Below are 19,603 nucleotides of genomic sequence, written 5' to 3'. Positions count from 1 at the left end.
TTACCTCATCACAAACAGTTGTGAGATCGATTATGTGAAACTATTGAGGTGATGAATTTTACCTTTACCAAAGAAGGTAGCCGCGATGGGAATTAAGTTTTTGATTTTGTAAGATTTTATCCGATTTATTTTAGCTTTCAAAATTTATATTATTAAAATTGATTGTTCTCAATGATGGTTATTTGTCCACATGCTTAAATATTTGATTCCTTTTGATCTTCCATTACCAACACATAATAGACTATATTACTTTGACTTTTTGACTTATCAATTAAGAAAATAAAATTTAAAAAACACAATAAAAAATTTAAAAGGCCAATTTGACGAAGTTTACTTCAATTGTAGCAAAATAGAGTGGTAGGTTAACAAAAAATAAATTTTATATTCTTCAACACTATTTAATAAATAAAGTAAGTTAAAGTCTAAGCTAAGATTAAACACATTTATAAAACAACTGCTGTTTTTTTTAGTTTTAACTAAAGATATTACAATATAAAATATTTTTTATTTTAAAAAATTATTTTATATTGTAGTAATTTTAACTAAATTATTATGATTAATAGTAAAAAGTATTTTTGGAATGAGAAATAAAATGAAATATCCTTTGATATATATATATATATATTAAATAATGTCTATTTTTGGAATTTTATTTCCCCCCTAAATTTAACAATAACGTACCCGGATGCGTGTGCAATTCAAATTGATTATTCAGCCGGTTTGAATCGGGTTCGGTTCGGTTCAAAAAAAAAAAGAAAAAAAGAAAAAAGAGAGAAAAAAAAACGGCGAACAACAAATGAGAGGGATCGACGAACGCATGGTTAAATCCCTAACAAACGCCTCGTCAGCCTCCCCCTCTGGATCTCGCTTCCATCTGATCTCGGGATCCCGTTGGGTTCGCTTCCGCCGCGATTCGTGGTTTCACTTTTTTCCTACACGCTTGATTTCCTCGAGATTGGATCATCCGAAGAAGTAATATCTGCTTCCACTGTTGTTTTACCCAAGGCTGTGCTCGCGGGATCGCTTTGGATCGCGGTGGGAGGAGGGGTCCGGGGACGAATTCTGAAAGGGAGTTTTTTTTTTCCTTCCGTCAGGATGGCGTCGGCGAAGGTCATGTCGAGTTCGGTCGCTTCATCGCGCAAGCAAGGGCATCTCGAATTGGGCAAGAAGAAGGTACGATCTCAGTCTAGTTTCTAGTTTATTGGTGATCGACATAAAAATTCCTTGAAAATGATTTATTTGGAGCAAATTTAGATCTTGAGAGTTATCTACGAGCATCTGCGTCTTGAGGCTGGCTTGTTGTTTCTTTCTGGGTCAATTTAACTTCTTGGTCGAGTGGCCATTCTCGAATTGGCGGAAGCATCTGATGTTCCATTGTTATTGTTGTTGCCCAATGCACAGCTTTAGTAAAAAAGCATTGTTATCTAAAAATTATAAATGACGTTATTACGTTGAATTTGGACCTTAACTAAGGTTATTTATATAAGAATCATAATATTTGGGAAATTGACTACTTAACACACCCATGCATCCATCGCTACACATTACCACCCTAGGTTAGCATTTGAAACATTCAGTGACATTTGCTTCCAGAATTTCCCATTGGACAATTTACTTGCGTGCTATTTGGCATTGTTGGCCTTTTATGCCGCAGTCTCCCTAATACAATTTGTCTAGACCCAGAACTAATTGGGTGTTCCTCCAGGATCAAGTTCTTGTTATTGGCCATTAATAATCTTCTATATCAAAGTATCACAATATCAGTGTATACATCTTTCAAACATCTTAGATTAGTTGATTTACTCCATCATTAATGGCTACATACACATCAATCCTATGTGTCTCAACTACCATCAGTATCGTTGTGCTGCATAATGTCACAGATTTACCAGTTGCCTTTGCTTTAAAATTTTAGTGGCAGAAAGTATTTTACTGTATTAACTGTTTGCACTGGTTTATTGATCTGATTTATCAGCTGGAAGAATTCCGGAAGAAAAAAGCTTCTAAACAGGTTGCATCAGCTAGTCAACTGCAGTCAGCTGATTCAGACCAATACCTTGATACTTCAAAAATCAATCAGCATAATGGAGGCGAATCTTATTTGGATAGAAATGGTAGAGCTATTGCTGAAACTTCAGGCACTACAATGCCTAATGAAGATAAAATAGTAATTTCTTCATTAAGCAGTGATCTTGATTCTTCAAAAAGGATGTTTGTCTCTTCATCTTCTTTGAACTTCAGCAATCATGCATTACAGAATAATGCCGTGCAAGAGTTCAAGGATAGGACATCCAAGTTACAGGAAAACTCAACCTTTTCTGGATTATCTAATGGTTTTTATGATGACTGGAAAGAGAAAAATGAGATTAGCAGTGGCAAGGAATCAAATGCTGGATTAGTTGATGGCTTCAAAAGAGACCAAACTATTGCTTTTAATCCAGATATTAGAGATCCATATGTTGATGCACATATTGACTATTCAGGTTCTCGTTTGCACAATGTTCAGTCTGGTGATATAGAGAGCAGAAGTTCTTCCACAACTCACACGCATGATATTGATGTATCTGTTACTTATGATATGAGCAATGTTCCTGAGAAGTTGGAAACTATTTCTGCAAGTAACACCATTGATCTGCTGAGCACATCAGCTGGTGTTTCTGGGGTATATGATGGTAATTGCGTCTCAGTTTTAATCATGCTAGTTATAAATGGCATTTTATTATCTTGAACCTTTCACTCCTTGTTTCTCGAATACTTCAATACAATACTTCTGTTCTCACAAAGTAGTTTTTCATGCAGCACAAAAACCATTTCTAAGTAGCAACCTGAATAATAAACTTGGTGCTCTTAGCTTGGGTGGAGGAAGAATTGCTGATGCCATTAGTCGTCGTCTTGATGCTGTGAATACATCTTTGCAGGCACCAGAGTCTTCATCGACAAGCTTTGGTCCTGGTTTTGAAAGTTTTTCTAACGAACAGTTTCCTTTGACTTCTTATGGAACTAATTTTGGTCGATCCCGTCCTTCATTTCTTGATTCTCTTAGTGTCTCCACAGTACCTTCTACATCCAATTCTCTCCATGGCAAGCATGATAGAGATGCCACTCATGGAATGTTTGATGGCTTGAAGTTCAAGAACACTGAGAATCACTTATCTTCAGTTTCAGTGCAGCCATCTAGAGAAAATCTTTTAGAAAAATCCATAAGCTCTACAAATTTAGATTCTTTGGGGGAGAAGCTATTAACTTCTAACAGTTTGGCTTCTTTGAATAATGAGCAACAACTCAACTACAGAGCAAGTGACCAGAAGGAACCTGAGTTCCCATCTTCAAAGAAAGATGAAGATTTTTCTGCTTTGGAACAGGTTACCCATTTTTTTTTTTTATGTTGTATATAGCATTTTAACTAGACATGCCTTAGAAAATGCTTTGTTGCTCTTGCTAAGTTCTGTGAGAAATGGTACTTTTAAAATTTCTGCAAATAAAATATAGGTCCGCCTGTACTCAGTGGCTGAAGCCTGAAAGTTGTTAATTTATTTCTTTATTGCAAGTCAGCATAGAAGAACATTGCTTACTGAATTACTATGGACTTTTAATTTTTTTTATGCTATCTTGAGGGCTAGTAGTAAACAACAATTCTTATTCACTGCTTGCTTGTTTGGTGCAATATGATGTTTGCAATCAGCCTGGTTGAGTTATTTGCGACTTGTCCGACTTGTATCCCATGTGATTTTGATATTTTAAAATTTGATTAGTGAATGTAAATGACTTGAATTTTTCTTCTTGTTACTATGCTGTGATAGGTTGTTTGTGTTTTTTCTCAGCTGTATTATTCTTTTTATCCTACAGTATATCGATGATTTAACTCAAGAGAAATTTTCATTGCAACGAGCACTAGAGACATCTCAAGCTCTATCAGAATCCTTGGCTGCTGAGAATACATCATTAACCGATAGCTTTAACCAACAGGTGTGATTTGTGACTGGATGAGCGCATCTATTCTATGTCAAAAGCTAAACTTGTGAACTTATGCTTTCCACTACATCTATGATTCTCCAATTTTGAAATCCTTTAATTTTGTAGGGCAAAGTAGTCAATCAGTTAAAATCCAACATCGAAAGATTGCAGGAGGAAATAAAGGCACAAATGGTTAGTCTTTCTGCTGCTTCTTTCTGGTGTGGCTTTTATGCTGTGTGATGATTTAGTAATAAAACTAAAGTGGTATTGACAATCTCTGATTTGGGTTTGTTTCTAATAATCTCTGCAGCTTGCACTAGAGACTGTTAAGTTGGAGTGCACTAATGCTCAGCTAGAATGCAATGCTGCTGATGAGAGAGCCAAATTACTTGCATCTGAAGTAATAAGCTTAGAAGAGAAGGTAATTTGTTTTCCTTTAATTAGTTATCATCAAAATGTTGGTTATTTCCTACACATGGTGCGATAAGTTCAATGTGCAATGAACCATACACCAAACAGTTGAGATGTATAGCTTATTCTTTGATACCAATCTTGATTCTTAAGGCTTGAAAAGACAACATCATTTACACGTCATAATAAACTAAAAAAGACACCACACAGTTTATAGGTTTATATGGCTTACACACTTTGTTTGTTTTAGCTTTTCTTTTACCAAGTTGATTATGGTATTATGGTTCTTCTTGATCAAGGCTGACATAGTTTTTTGATGAATATTAAAATGAAACCTTTTAAAATTATCTTACACAATGTATAACTATAAACAATGGTGCTGGATAAATCCATTGCACCATTGTCTTCTTATATCTGTAGAATTTTTGATATTGAATGTAGGAGCTTTGAAGGGAGGCCCAAGAACTTAGCAGTTCTTTGAAATGATTGCTTGATCATCTTTTATTTGGTTTCGTTTTTTTGTCTTATATATAAGTTTCTGATCAGATGTGCATGTGCCATCATAACATGAATATATTTGAGCATTGTTGGGAACAATGTGTTTAAAATTGACTGTGTTAAGGAGTACATGTGATACATAATACAAGGTTATCAAAGAATTTGTTCAAATAAAATTTTGAAAAAAGAACAATCAATATATTAAAAATTATTGTTCTGGGTTGATGTCGTAAGACCTTTATTAGTTATTACCTTATTTTTTGTGATATGGACATTGTAATCTTTTATAGTATGATAGTAGAAACAAGATGGATAAAATCCATAAACTCACATATGTTTTCAGATTCGATGCTTATGCAAACTGAATGCATAGTGCTCATCTATATGTGGCTGCATATTCAGACATTGTAATCTTTTATAGTATGATAGCAGAAACAAGACAGATAAATTCCATAAACTCACATTTGTGGTCAGTTTTGATGCTTATGCAAACTGAATACACAGTGCACATCTATATGTGGCTGCATAAGTAAACTGTTCTGTGTGTTTATTCATGTTGATTGCATGAGCATATGATGTTTGGCTAAGGGTCACTATGTGCAAAAACATTGATCAGAATGAACTGGTATTGGTTAAAGGCCTTCATCAGAACTGGTATCCTGAGTTGTGCCAACACATGGTACAAGACGTTACCAATTGTTCGTGCTGATAATGTATTGCAACAGAGGAGAAAGAGGAAGAAGAGGAGCAAGGAAGGGAGAAGGACGATGAGGAAGAAGATTTAATTGCACTACCCATTCACCCACCACTATGGTTTGTGTTTTCTAGGGAAGATAACTTGATCATTTCAGTTCATAGAGCTCACAAGTTATAAGAAATGTTTTTAAAATCCAGATCAGCTAAAAAGTGGAGGCTAAATCAATTTGGTTGTATTAGTGGAAAACACCCAATTGAATCAGTTCTTTTACTGTTTCAACTGGAAAGACTAAGAAACAGCAGGCCTCTGTGTCTCTATTATCTCCAGTACAAAAGCACTGGTTATAAGTTCCTCCATGCTCTCCCACCTTGCACAATTCCCAACAATGTGAATTAGACATTTTGACATCAAGTTGCTGACTTGCTACATCTTACCAATATTGATCTGGAGATTTTTTTTTTTGACACACTGGGCTAGGGGGTACCTCTCTTTTTTTGTAAACAAAACCATGTTATGTTTGTCCATGATTGTCAACAATGCCTTACTTGATTTACAACTCTCATTTACCTTGACAAGTCTAAGTCTAGAAGTTATTCCTTTGGTTGCTCTTCTTCATGTTTAATTTCTTTGTATACTTTATGCACATAGTTGATATTCATTCTAACCTGATCCTGGTGAATTCCGTATCTTCCACTTCTGCATCCTTCTGCTACTTACTGTCAAGCCTACTGCTTATCATATCTGCTTCCTTGAAATCTGACAAACTGTTTATGGGTAGTTTTGTTTACATGGTTCTTATGTGATGTATTTGTTTCTCCTTTACTATTTTTGGTATGCCAAATCTATGATTTCTACTAAGACCATGTTATTGTAAAAGCCTGTGGAAGAGTTCCTCTCTATTCATTGAAGCTTTAATAAACATTTATTCTTGTATCCACTCTTCTCTTGCATGAGATCACTTAAATGAGACCTGAAGTCTTCCATCAGATAGCTGACTGAGATGTACAGATCTATTACACCGCTGAGTGACTCTATTAAATGGAAAGACACTTGTTGATTGAATTCTATTTTTTGTTCTTCTATGATGATAGTGCTGATCCTTCAGTAAGGAATTGGTTTGGAATTAATTCATATTCCACATTACAAGTAGTTGCCATTTTTATCGTTATTCATTCCTGTACTTTTCTGTACACTTCAAACAGGCACTGAGGTTGAGGTCTAATGAGCTAAAGCTGGAAAAGGAATTGGAGAACTTGAAATCTGATTTAGCAGCATATCAGTAAGATTGACACATTCCTTTCAATTTCGCTGATTATTGATCTCTTATTTATCTTTTTATTCGCTTAACAAGATGGGTTTTGTGTCCATTTTGTGGAGTTTTGTGTTGGAAAATAATAGTTCACATGCGCCAGTTATATCATGTCTGAGTGTTTTTTCTATTTTTTTTTCAAACAAATTATCAATTCAATTAAGTGATAAGAAGTTATCTAGAAATTAAAGTTTATATATATATATATATATATATATATATATTTTGGTGTACTTCATATGTCTATTCTACCATGCAGTTGGAATTTGTGGTTTATTTGTGGTATTCTATTCTTTCCTCCTTGACATTCTTCTTGGGTGTCCTCTTATTTGCTCTTTCTGTAGAGTGCCTGTAGCATGTCTTTTATAAGCACAATGGCTTTGTGGCACTTTTTCTCCGTTTGATTTTTTTCATATATTAATACAAGAAAAATTAGCATGGAATGCCTTTATTAAATTAAATTGTTATGTTTTCAAACTTGTTTCGGCTGTGCTTGGCTTACTCCAGCCATCTTTTGTCTTCATTTTTCTGTTTCAATAACTTATATCGCATATATTGCTGTAGTTATTTTCACCAGCAATTGTTGTCATAGTTTTGATATAATTAACCAGTGAGGGAAGTTAACTATGAGTTAGTAAGTAGATGGCTTTTCTTTTGCGGTTTGTGAGAAAATACTTTACCCAATGGTTCCTGTTGTTACTGACCATGATTTTTAATGTTTTATAAATTTGTAAATGCTCATCAACTCATGGCTTTTTCGATATGGATTTAACTCACATTAGAACTTGATAAGCTACCCTACTCAACATTATTGAAAATGATTTGAAAGATCTGGTGTTACTCAGTGGTAATCTTGAGTTTGATGTTAAGTTAAAATCCACATAACCACTCCTAATTAGTTAGGATTCCTGGCTTGTTGTTGTAGAGACTAATATGCTTCTTTTGCCAACAAATATGGGACCACAAATTCCTGGACCTTCCTTATTAATGTGGATTTCTCTTGAATGCAGATTTTTTTTTTTTTCAATTTAACTAGCAGATGTATTTGAACATATAATCTTTTCTCTATGGTCCTGCAAAACATAACCTTTGAGCATTCATTGTGTATGATCACTTAATTTTCCATTATTCAGGCGGAAAGTTTCCATTCTTGAGAAAGAGCGTCAAGATTTTCAATCTACTGTTGATGCTTTGCAAGAAGGTTCATTTTTTTTTAATCTAGTTTTTGTATCTTTTGTTGGTTGCTTCTCCATTAATCAATGCAATTTAATAGATTCACCATGCCTTCTTGTATGGGAAAAATATGACAATTGATATTGAGAGGTTGCATATTTCACTTTCTTAATTGTAAAGAAAAGTGTGCAAAAAAATTCAATTTATGAACGCCCATTAGAGGAATGCAACCACAATTTCAACTGTTGGTCAGTAGATAAAAAGAGTGGTTTATTTAGCTATTGGTTGTTATGCGAAACTAGTATGGTACCAGCAAATATATGGGACTGCTGCAAGATAAATCCATGTGCTCCAAGCTACAATCTCACTAAGTTACTTTTCTCAATTGGAGATTTTAAAATCAGTCTCAATCGACTATCTCATGAGAAGGGAATAGAGACTCTCAAAATAGCTGAATGTGCTTGACGAATAAAACAATAAGATGGGTTTTCTTTTACATACTTTACAAAAAACTGTCTATTAAGCCACAACATAGAGTAGGTGTACTAACAAAACTACAACAGCTAAGCCTTATCCTACTAAGTGAGATCGGCTATTTGGATCCTCCTACGCCATCGGGCTCTATCTTCTACTATATCATCATTTATATTTAAATAAATTTTATCATGTTTTATCGTTGCTAACCAAGTCTTCTCACTAAAAAAACTAAAAGGAAAAAAATATCAGATCTGATCTTGTAGTTGGTACTGACTATTGTTTCTATGTCTGAGAGCCAGATGGTCCTTATCTTCTAAGTTATCTTTTGCATCAAACTAGTTATATGTTGCATGCTGCCATACAATTATATATCTGTGGAATTTTGTTTACGTTGCATGCTGCCATAACAATTCTTTCACAGCTCATGTATATGTTACTGAAGTAATCTGATTCTATTTATACATGTGATTAAACAGAGAAGAAAGTTTTGCAGTCTAAACTGCAAAAAGCATCTAATGATGGAAAAGCAAAGGATTTAATAGGAAGTTCCTCATCTAGACAGGATGCAGCTACCTCCACTGAGGATCTAGGTAATTAGTACTTTTTCTATAACGCCAGGATAGCTTTGTTGCAGAAATAAAAACTGTTAGTTGTTAAAAAATTCGCTCACATATATACCACTTGTTTGAGTTTCTGAGAAATAGTACAAGAACCAACAATTCTTAATAGTCTAATTAAGCACAGATAGAGATCAATATCAAGAGGCTGTTTTATTTTTAATGATATCAAGCTGTTCTATCTAGTATACTAGTATTGTTTTAACTTGAGCCGTAAGAGTAATGATACTGATATGGAGGTATATACTTGGTATCTTGGCACCACTCTGGTTTAAATTAACAAAACGAGTGTCAGGCTGGTTTCTCAAGTTGGGGAGTTCAATAGCTAAGAGTAATCATTAAAATAGCAAGTCGGGCCTTTGACTTTCATTTGCAACACAAAATGAAATGGCAGCACATCTATACAGCATATTATAGAAGCTATTATTAACATTAGTACATCATTCAGTTGTGTTCAGCTGAACTATTATTTAATCTATATCTATAATTGAATGAGTAGGAAATATTCTTGGTTAAGATTGGTTATTGTGCTTCCATTCTAGTGAGGATAGAGAAGAACAAAATTGAGTAATATATGGAAGTTAAATGTGTGTTGCAAATTCTAGCATTCTCCTATCATGTTGATTTATCTTCTCAAGGTGAATTCTTGATTTCCTCTTATATATTCTTAATCAACAATTTATTCTTGTTTGGAGTCAATAAATTGGTTTCCAGTATTTTTTTTATTCTTGTTGGAATATGTGATGCTACAAGCAGATATTTTCCCCTTAGAGAACAAATTGACCACCCTGAAAACTGTCCTTTGGTCTCAGGCAGCCTGAAAATCATAAATTTTATTTAGAATTTGATGGTTGATGATGTGGCTTTCAGTTATTTGATAATGTTTCTTGGAAGTTTTATTTGTTTCTCATTTTTTCTTCAGATGTTGAGACTAGTATCCAAGGAACAATGCTGCAGAATGGTATAAATATGACACACGATGTCAGGCCAGCTGAATCTCTGTCTGGTGATACTTCTATATCCTCTTCTCTTCATGATGATAGAACAATTGACCTTCCAGATGTATCTACTGATCTTCCACACGATCAGTATCGAATGATTGAAAACATCAGGGCATTAATATCTGAGGTTGGACTTCATTTTCATTACTCAAGTTTATGTTTGTGCTAATAGAAATAACTGCACATGGTTAAGACCCTTATTTGTGTAGTTTTTTTAAATTCTTCTTGTTTCATATTTCTAAGACACATTGGTCAATCGCAGTTAGCGGTGGAGAAAGAAGAGTTGGTACAAGCTTTGAGAATTGAATCATCTAACTGTTCCAAGATGAAGGTAACAAACCTTTGTCAATACATAGTTTGATGGTATATAAGTGAGACACCTTTGCCCGATCATATTATCTCATCCATTTTATCATCTGTTTTGATTAGGTGATTTTGTTTTCAATATGGTTAGCTGCCTTATTTATCTTAGTTTCTCAATTTAGAAATTGCTAGCATCTTTTTCGTTCTAGGTCTTTCATACCAAAAATTAAAATTTGTTTGACTCTAAATCGCTTCTTGGCAAAATTATCCATTGACCATTCTGAGCCAATTGCTTTGCACTCTCTTTCAACTTAAAATATTACACTTTACATCTAATCCTTGTGAACATATATATATATTTTCAAAAACAATGCCTTTGTTAATCGGAGTTGGGTAAACTTATGAACAATGCATTCAATTGCAACTACCATTATTAGGATCACTCATCATACCCTGACATTGAACTCTTGAATCTAGGCTATTAGACAATTAACAAGGTACTTTAGGTATTTAAAATAATTTGTATTCTTAATTATCAGAGGCCATGACTAGTATTTAGTATGCTAACTTTACTGAATGGATCTCAACAGAAGTATCATATGAGATTAATACATTCAGAGGGATTTATTTTTGGCATGAACTTTATAGTGGCAGGTAGGGGATTTGAAAACCTCCAAGTACAAATGGCTCCTTTCATTGCAAATCTTTTCCTGAGATTTCTTATTGCTAGCATTCACCAGAAAGAGATGTATCTCATTGTTTGACTGGTTTGCAGATTACTGTTTCAATCCCTTTATTACCGGCAACTAATGTGATTTGCTATTTAACTTGTTTGCATATATTTGTAGGAATTGAACAAAGAACTGTCCCAGAAACTTGAGGCTCAAACCCAGAGGTTAGAACTCTTGACTGCTCAAAGAATGGCTAACGAAAATCACTTGGTAAAACCAATGGACAACCGTGGTGCGCATGATATGATTGAATATGCTGATGAGGGTGATGAGGTATGCCAGTCATGGATAATATTCTTTTGCTTTCTGTTTATTTTATGGATAATTTTGTAGTCATCCTATTTCACATCTGCCTTGTCAAAGTAGTTCTCATTCCTTTTCTTGATTATTTTCATGGTAACCAAGATTATCTCTGTTCTTGAAATGTTCTATAAGCATGCATACTCACGTATGATGATCCACTATTGGTGATTGGTGTCGAACTCTTTTAAGAGCATGACTGGATTTAGGAAAGAAAAATGCCAAATTTATGATGGTAGATTGAAGAGATTGTGCATTTAATGGTTCCTTGAAACTGCATTGTGCATTGATGATGTGATGTGCATCCTAATTTTCGGTTCCTGTCCTCCCAAGTCAAATGGCTGGAGCTGAGAATTGAAAATCCATGCATACTCTTTGGATCTAGATAGCTCCTTGCAGTAGTATTTCCTGATTACTAAAGTAATTTTAGCTTCTGGAGAATTAAAGGCAGTTTAAATTTATTACTATATCAAGTCAATAGTAATACTATCATTTGTTTTAAGGTTCAAATATCCTCTTTAAGATACCCAATGAACTTCTGAGCCAAACTATCTTTGCTTGCTCCAATGGATTCCCAAATCAAATGGCTTTTGCTGATGCATGCTTGTTGGATCTAGACAAATCCTTGCACTAGTAACTTCACTGACTATTTGAAGCAACTTTAGTAATTATGTATTGATCTCGCTAACTAATGAGTTAATTGTAATGCTAGCATTTTGTTTAAGTTTTATATGAGTCGCCAAAATACTTGTTCCAATATTTTGATTTCGGTCTGTCATAAGTCGTTGATTATAGAATCTAAATTAACAACATCCTTTTTTTTTTGCTGTCTTTCACCTAGGTGGTTGAGCGGGTGTTGGGTTGGATAATGAAACTCTTCCCCGGAGGGCCAGCAAAACGTCGAACCAGCAAGCTTCTATGATTGGCAGCACAGCAAATCTGTAAAATTTATTTCCTTCTATCATATCAAAGTTATATATATAAATGGAGATCTACAACCTGTACATCAGCCGCCGGTAACCATCATTCATTTTACATCGAAAATACAACTACACTTCTATAAATTCTATGGAAGTGCAGTGCGCCAATGGATTAAAAATAAACTGAGTCGTCCCTACATTCTTTTATATTCGTTCCCTCTCAGTCATTCCTTCAAGGCAGATTTGTTAATAGGCCACACAACGGAGGCTGTATTGAATTTGCTGATGGAGATTATAAATCGAGGTTCTGCAAAACTCAAGTTCTTTATGGCTGGAAAACACCTGATCGTAATGCGATATAAATTGAGGAAGGTTTCACTTATGTTTATGTTCTTGTATTCTGGCACATATTCTTTGTAAATGCTCGTTGGGATTGTTATATAAGAGAGAATATGTTTGGTGTCATTCATTAGTCATGTTGATTCACTCACCAGATTAAAATTTCAATCCATTGCTGCAAAATTTCCAGTTTAGTTTCTTCAGCGTACTATGAATGACATATTACAAGTTGGAGAAAAACTCAACTTGCTTAAGAATGTTGGTTGACTCTCACACTGTTTTCGCCGGCGGCGAATGATCCCTGAACTCGTTGCTCTCACGTCCTATAGGTCAACGCCAACAAATCACGGTCACTGACTGAAGATGAATCCAAATCAACCAAATCCAAAGACGATCTTATCGGTTTGTCTCTCGATCAATCTCTTCCATTTGGCTTCCCAGCACACGATCCTCCATTAAAATAAAAATTGACATTATTTTAAAAAAGAAAAATCATTTAAAAATTGGGTTATTTAGAACAAAATACAGCTGTGTTTGCTGGTAAACAGAAATCTATGTCATTATGTCTCAGTATCTTTCATACATCACTCAGAAATCCAGTGTTCTTGCTAATCCATATTCCAGAGCCCATTTGACATTGAACAATTCAGATTAAGCTAAAATGATCAACCATCAATGAAGTCAAGTAACTTGAGAAAACTGCTCATGTTAGACCAAACTTGCTAAAAGTGTAACATAAAAAAGGAAGAGAAATTTGTGCTGAAGGTCATCCTGAAGAGCTCTGTGTTGCAGCTGCAAGACGGATGTGTGTAACAGCAGTAATCCAGGAAGCAGATCTGTTCAGAATGGGCGACAATGAGGCAACTGTCCTCGTTTAGCAAAGTCACCGAATTGAACGCGAGCGCCAGCTAGACGGCCACCATGAGCAGCACCACCACGAGGGCCACCTCTTCCTTGCTGCTGCGCTGAGCCAAAGCGCCTCTGTCCCGGCTGAACACCACCTCGAGGGCCACGGCCACCTCTTCCTTGCTGCTGCCTTGAGCCAAAGGGCCTTTGTACCAGCTGAACAACACCGCGAGGGCCACCTCTTCTTTGCTGCTGCCTTGAACCAAAGGGCTTGCCTACCAGCTGAACCCTACCTCCGGGATTGATCTTTTGGCTCACAAAATTCATCCTCATCTCATTCATATTTGCAAAGAGTGCATCCAAGGTTTGAAACCGCTGCTTGGCAAACACATAAAATTGACATTAATTGACCCTTAAAGAGAAGTCATCAAATCAAGCATAAGGATTAACAGTTTGTGCTCATAAGAAGTTACCTTGCCATTGGAGCCAGTATTAGCACTCCTTTGAAGGGTTGGTGTCGATACCCTGCATCAGTAAGCTCAATCTCAAAATTAGAGGATAAAACTATTATAAGCTAAACATAATTTGAGTCAGATATTTTCTTCCTAGTAGATAGAATACCAACAATTAAGGCTCTTGAGAACTTACCATTCGTTTAAAAGAAAAGAATGAGTTTAATTAACTAATCACAGTAGTATGGTAATGACAGGAAACTAGAAACAGATTGGACAGCTCTGCCTCCATCACCATGCTCCAGATCTACAACATCCTTAAGAGGCATGTAGATGATTTGAGAAAGAGGTAGAAAGGATGTTGTTGCCAAACAAGCGCAACGTTTCTCATTACTATGAAGCAAATATAGACCACTGAAGTTGGTTGAAACAGTTTGTGATCCTTATACTCACAACAGTACTTCTGGTTCCATAAGATAATCCTTCAGGTTCATGTATACTATCAAGAACATTATAATGCTCATCACATTAAACAAGCCTGTGCTTAGAAGATTCCATGTCTATTAAACCAGTAGGATTTAGCTAAACCAGCAATGAGATCAAGGTATATAATCTCTAGCCAAGGCGGTCTAAAAAACTTTTCATTACACCCACTGACGGCGTGCAAGATCCCTGATACAGGCAGCAAGCAGCCAGCTTCCTTCTCAGCTTCCAACTCTGTGCTTAAACATTAGTATCATCCTCATCCACACCCCAAAACAACAGATTCCATCGCAGGTTCCCCCTCCATGCCAAAAGAAAACATAGCAGGCATTTGTCGCAGACTAATCTATATCATGAAACTGATTGCATCCGAAGGGCAAATTATTGTTCTATGGTGGCATTGATCTGAAAGTCTTTGTTAGGAAGGTGCAGTGGAAATGTATCATTTATTCCATTTGTTTTCAATTGTTGGATAGATAGAAGCCAATCTTCTCATAATCCAATAATAAAGAATACTCTTGATATACAGTAATCCTTTATAAGCCATGTTTATCCATCCTAACCCAAAATGTAGATGACTTTGAGATATCCAGGTGGTCAAAACCCCAACAATGGGTAGAACATGACAATCCTAAAACACCACAAAAAGCCGACCAGAGCAGATTTTGGTAATACAGTATTGAAGGTGCAGTTCAAAGTGCTTAACAGCTCAGGGTCCAGAAAACAACTGTGGATCGCTACAACAATATGATAGCACAAATGTGAAGTCTGTGTTTTTAAATAAGAACCACATTTACCTGAAAGAAATTCAAACACAATAAAAACTTCATAATCTGTGCTATAGTAGAAAACAATAATGTAAGATAAAAGATAGAAAAAGGAAAAAAGACTAACAACCTTCTGCCATTCTGATTTATCATCCTGTTCTGGACAGAAATGGCAGCAGCCTTCCTAGCCACCTCTGAGATTACTGGGAACTGATTCCCATGAAAATTTGACCTTCTCTTTGCAAGCACACCCTGAACATCGATGGTCAACAACAGATTAATAAATGTACAGCATAAATATCCTCTAGAAAAACACAGCTTACGAGTTATTACTTGTCTAATTGATGATCTGGAATCCATGAATCCCTGTAGCACGGGGTTACCACGGGAAGGATTCCTATTCTGAAAGCCTTGGCTTTTAATCTAAAGTAAAAGAATTTTATCAACAACTGTTTAATAATTCAAAGAAAAAAAAACTTTGCTGGCAAGAATATATTCACTCACAGGAGGCCTCGGGGGTCTTTTCCCTTTAGCAGCATTTTTCTTCGACATTTTAATAATATCATCTACGATAAATATGTGAAGTCGTATTAGGACAAAATTATTCAGATAGAATAACTTCAGATGCAATGGTAAAAGTTCCTGGAATACCTAAGCTCATGTTCATCTTCTTCTCATTCATTGCAATTGCCTCTTTTGTTAACGCTTTTGTTGCCATCTGCACATCCATAACTAAGAAATTAAGAAGCAATGCCTCTTCAAAAATCTAATATGCCGTAGAGTTATATGGGCATAGTACAGATTTCTCAGAATCAACCAACAAAAGAAATTCGAACTAATTGTTCATCAACGAAACAATTGATAAAATCAATTGACTCAAAGAAAAAAATCAACAGGTTAAAAAATCGAATCCTCTAGGCATCGAACAACAAGAAAAGATATCGTCTGCTTTATAACCTAACATGCCAAAGTTTTCACCTTTCGCATTGAAAATCATCAACACCAAAACTAGCTAGGACCTAAGAATCAAACACCAAGCATAGTTCTGATGCGAAACATTGAAAAAAAAACAAGAAATTTATAAGCCGAAAAAAAAATAGGAGCCCCAAATGCATCGCAATAGAATCTAAGGAAGCGGAACGAAATTTAGGGTTTTCGAAATCAACTCCTCCGTGCGTGGAACATACAACATAAGGAAACATAGGGGAAACAACATCAAGCTAGGACCTAAGAATCAAACACCAAGCATAGTTCTGATGCGAAACATTGAAAAAAAAAACAAGAAATTTATGAGCCGAAAAAAAAATTAGGAGCCCCAAATGCATCGCAATAGAATCGAAGGAAGCGGAACGAAATTTAGGGTTTTGAAATCAACTCCTCCGTGCGTCGAACATACAACATAAGGAAACATAGGGGAAACAACATCAAGCTAGGACCTAAGAATCAAACACCAAGCATAGTTCTGATGCGAAACATTGAAAAAAAAACAAGAAATTTATGAGCCGAAAAAAAAATTAGGAGCCCCAAATGCATCGCAATAGAATCGAAGGAAGCGGAACGAAATTTAGGGTTTTCGAAATCAACTCCTCCGTGCGTCGAACATACAACATAAGGAAACATAGGGGAAACAACATCGAGGAAAACGAATATAAAAAGGAAACAGAAGCACTCACCGGATCGCAGAAACAGAGGTTGCTTCACACCAAAGATTGAAAGGCGATGGATGACAAGGAGGGAGGAATTCCTGCAGATCCTTGTCGATTTGGGGACACGGGTTCTTCGAGCGGAAGGATACGAGCTTTTATAGGAAGATTTGGTTGCGAGTTAGTCCCTATAAAATAGCTTATTTAAGATCGGGTCCACGCCAACGGAATCAAAACATTCCCAAAAAAATCTGGGAGTTTTAGGAAAAATTTCTTATTTCTTTCCTAATTAAGCCGAATTACTAGATATTAATTAGTAACTTGCAAATATTTCCAAAAATGGCTTATTTCTTAATCTGTGATGTCTCTATATATTTCACTAATATTTTAGAAGCTAATATGCGGGATTAAATTTATTTATTTTAAATAAAGTTATAATTAGAGAAAAATTGATGGGCCCATGTGTCAGCCGTGCTGGGTTGGGCCGGCCCATTAGGCATCGTCCGTGGTCCGGCCCATTACGGTCCGGACCATCTTTAGATATAAACACACAGTCAAAGCCGGCACACTGTTCCGGTCGACGAAGCGACAACGCGAGGCGGAATGGCGAGCGGAACGGCGACGGCGACGGCGAAGACGGTGGTGCCGATCGGCTACCGTTTTCTCCCCACTGATGAAGAGCTTATTCTGGATTATCTGGCCAATAAAGTGGCCGGAGAACTCGTCCCGTCCACGGCCGTCGTCGAAGCCGACGTGTACGGCACTGAACCTTGGAATCTTCTGACGAACGACGATCAAGAAGCTTACTTTTTTGCCGTGAGAAAGCGCAAGAACTCTGTCGGAACCAGGGTGGATCGAAGGGCTGGAACAGGGACTTGGACACTGTACAGCAAGAAAGAAGAATTTGTGACCGTGCTGGAGGACGACGGACGGGAGATCGCTGTGGGTCGCAAGAGCAGCTTGTCTTTCAACGACGGCAAGAAAAAAAAACTCAGGTTGGATAATGCACGAATATGAACTTTACTCCGTCGGCGGCGGCGGCGGCTTCCAGACCCAAGTCCTCTGCCACATCAAGAACAGGGCGGCAAGCGGCGGCAAGATCAAGAAGCGATCAAGGGAGGCGGCCAACTTTCCGACGACGACGCCGCCCAAGAAGGCGTGTAGGCTGCCAACCTCGGTGAAATTTCTTGAACCGTCTCCGACCATTACCTGTGATTGTGACGCGGACGAGGCGCTCTGCGACCAGGTTCTTGCCTCGTTGGCTCAGGTTGAGGAAGAAAACTTTACCACTCCGGAAGACTACGCTGTAGGCCATGAGAATGGCTTGTGGCCATGGATGCAACTTCAGCAAGGACAAGCAAGTGATTTGGGTAGATGGGAAGAAGAACTGAATCAAATTCTTTTGGGCGACGAATTTGATCTCTGATAATATGTATTGCCTGACGAACTGACATTGATCTCTGATGATGTATAGCGTATAAGTATATTGACATTGATCGATGTGTATTGATATTTGATGATGTGAATTGTGTATTTTAAACTTCACTGTGTCAGAATTATGAAAACAAGGATGGTGTACTGGAGTCAACTACTACCTTTATGATCCTTTTTTCATCATAATTTCATGTCTTTTAGATATCGATCAAAGCATATGTAAATTGCAAAAGTTGTATAAAATTCCCATACTTCAATGGCAAAGCTAATGCAATGTTGAAGGCTCTCTTGTTTGATAAGGTTATTATTTATTCTGATCATCTACAATTGATCAACATGCTCAAAGAACTTTCTGCTCAACCTTGGTATTAGTTATGGAGCAAAGGTATTGCCTGCTCCAATCTAGTCACTAGATTGGAACTACGTTTCAACAACAAGAAATGATATTTCACATTATTTTGACAAAATTTTGCAAATGTAAAGGTTTTATTTGTTGTCATTGCTTCAGAACCTGATTTCAGCAATGCTCATCTAAGAGTCTCCTTTCTTTTAGAAAGGGAATTGCATATATTTATACAAACATAAAAGACCAATTAATCAATTAAACCATAAGTATAAAAGGGCAAATACATTAACAATTTATGCCACAAATGCATGTATGTAATCATCACCTTAGCTTCTGCTATTAAGTTTGAAAGGAGCCGTGAAGAACAGACACATCACCAGATGCCATTTCAGAAATATCCATCTTCTTCAGCAAAAGGTGATTCTAGATTACAAAATTACCGAAGATTGTACATCTTCTTTTCAAATTATTAAAGGATATTGATCCTAAACAAACACTTGTATGGCAACAATGTTATGTTTTGAATTCAATTATCAATATTTGAGTTAATATCTAAATACATCCATTGAGTCTTGCCTATTTGCGGGGCTTTATTATTAGGTGGGTTTTGATTTTAGTTGGATGGAGATTTGATTCAATTTTGATGATTGAATGAAATTGATTTGGTAATGCTAGTCAAGTGGACTATGGTCATTATTTGTCTTTTGTGAATTCAACAAACTGCTCATGTTCCCAAGGCCCATAAAGAGCATTTATGAAGTTGTCATAGAGAAGATCCTTGGACTCCTTTTTCCTGCACATAATGTCAAAAGAAAGCAGAAGGAAAGGACATATGTCAGATCTGGTCTTCTCATACGTCTACATTATGAAGAGCTCTAGTAAAAAGAAAGGGGACTTCTTCT

At 36.2% G+C, this 19,603-nt stretch overlaps 3 protein-coding genes across 6 annotated transcripts; 2 read left to right on the top strand and 1 right to left on the bottom strand.

Annotated features, from left to right (window-relative positions):
* Positions 1 to 809: 809 nt before the first annotated feature.
* On the top strand, positions 810 to 12,856 carry LOC141830032 (protein BLISTER-like). 4 transcript variants are annotated; one of them, XM_074717511.1, is made up of 14 exons: positions 810 to 918; positions 1,006 to 1,173; positions 1,976 to 2,672; positions 2,800 to 3,362; positions 3,847 to 3,966; positions 4,081 to 4,146; positions 4,265 to 4,375; positions 6,763 to 6,839; positions 8,003 to 8,070; positions 8,996 to 9,109; positions 10,059 to 10,264; positions 10,400 to 10,468; positions 11,289 to 11,444; positions 12,313 to 12,856. In XM_074717511.1, exons 2-14 carry the CDS (start codon positions 1,096 to 1,098, stop codon positions 12,391 to 12,393), a joined length of 2,406 nt encoding a protein of 801 aa, XP_074573612.1. In that variant the 5' UTR covers positions 810 to 918; positions 1,006 to 1,095; the 3' UTR covers positions 12,394 to 12,856. The 4 variants fall into 4 exon arrangements, with proteins under 4 accessions (XP_074573612.1, XP_074573614.1, XP_074573613.1 ...); XM_074717513.1 differs by having other exon boundaries at positions 817 to 1,173; positions 2,800 to 2,946; positions 3,055 to 3,362; XM_074717512.1 differs by having other exon boundaries at positions 817 to 1,173; positions 12,313 to 12,412; positions 12,645 to 12,856.
* Positions 12,857 to 13,225: 369 nt separating this feature from the next.
* LOC141830179 (uncharacterized) lies at positions 13,226 to 17,038 on the bottom strand. Its single transcript, XM_074717666.1, has 7 exons — positions 16,952 to 17,038; positions 15,930 to 15,996; positions 15,783 to 15,844; positions 15,612 to 15,701; positions 15,409 to 15,530; positions 14,050 to 14,101; positions 13,226 to 13,951 (listed from the first exon to the last, which is right to left on the bottom strand). The coding sequence occupies exons 2-7, from the start codon at positions 15,994 to 15,996 to the stop codon at positions 13,571 to 13,573; spliced, it is 774 nt and encodes a 257-aa protein (XP_074573767.1). The 5' UTR covers positions 16,952 to 17,038; the 3' UTR covers positions 13,226 to 13,570.
* Positions 17,039 to 17,524: 486 nt separating this feature from the next.
* Positions 17,525 to 18,347, top strand: LOC141829804 (NAC domain-containing protein 68-like). Its single transcript, XM_074717311.1, has 2 exons — positions 17,525 to 17,867; positions 17,917 to 18,347. Exons 1-2 carry the CDS (start codon positions 17,525 to 17,527, stop codon positions 18,345 to 18,347), a joined length of 774 nt encoding a protein of 257 aa, XP_074573412.1.
* The last annotated feature ends 1,256 nt before the right edge of the window (positions 18,348 to 19,603 follow it).

This window comes from Curcuma longa, chromosome 5 (genome assembly GCF_044706935.1).
Source record: "Curcuma longa cultivar G26 ecotype Majalengka, Jawa Barat chromosome 5, ITB_CL_G26_1.1, whole genome shotgun sequence".
In the NCBI taxonomy this organism is placed as follows: Eukaryota; Viridiplantae; Streptophyta; class Magnoliopsida; order Zingiberales; family Zingiberaceae; genus Curcuma; species Curcuma longa.
The sequence above is the reverse complement of the archived record's forward strand: the minus strand, read 5'-3'. Positions and strand labels throughout refer to the sequence as shown.

Bases quoted from the DNA above. Each gene is read 5' to 3' on its own strand.
- LOC141830032 (XM_074717511.1), top strand. From the start codon at position 1,096: ATGGCGTCGGCGAAGGTCATGTCGAGTTCGGTCGCTTCATCGCGCAAG. The intron at 3,967-4,080 runs GTGTGATTTGTG...TTAATTTTGTAG, and splicing joins CCGATAGCTTTAACCAACAG to GGCAAAGTAGTCAATCAGTT. The intron at 8,071-8,995 runs GTTCATTTTTTT...GTGATTAAACAG, and splicing joins TGTTGATGCTTTGCAAGAAG to AGAAGAAAGTTTTGCAGTCT.
- LOC141830179 (XM_074717666.1), bottom strand. From the start codon at position 15,996: ATGGCAACAAAAGCGTTAACAAAAGAGGCAATTGCAATGAATGAGAAG. The intron at 15,845-15,929 runs GTATTCCAGGAA...TATTTATCGTAG, and splicing joins GAAGATGAACATGAGCTTAG to ATGATATTATTAAAATGTCG. The intron at 15,531-15,611 runs GTAATAACTCGT...ATCGATGTTCAG, and splicing joins CCAGATCATCAATTAGACAA to GGTGTGCTTGCAAAGAGAAG.
- LOC141829804 (XM_074717311.1), top strand. From the start codon at position 17,525: ATGGCGAGCGGAACGGCGACGGCGACGGCGAAGACGGTGGTGCCGATC. The intron at 17,868-17,916 runs GTCGCAAGAGCA...AAAAAAACTCAG, and splicing joins CGGACGGGAGATCGCTGTGG to GTTGGATAATGCACGAATAT.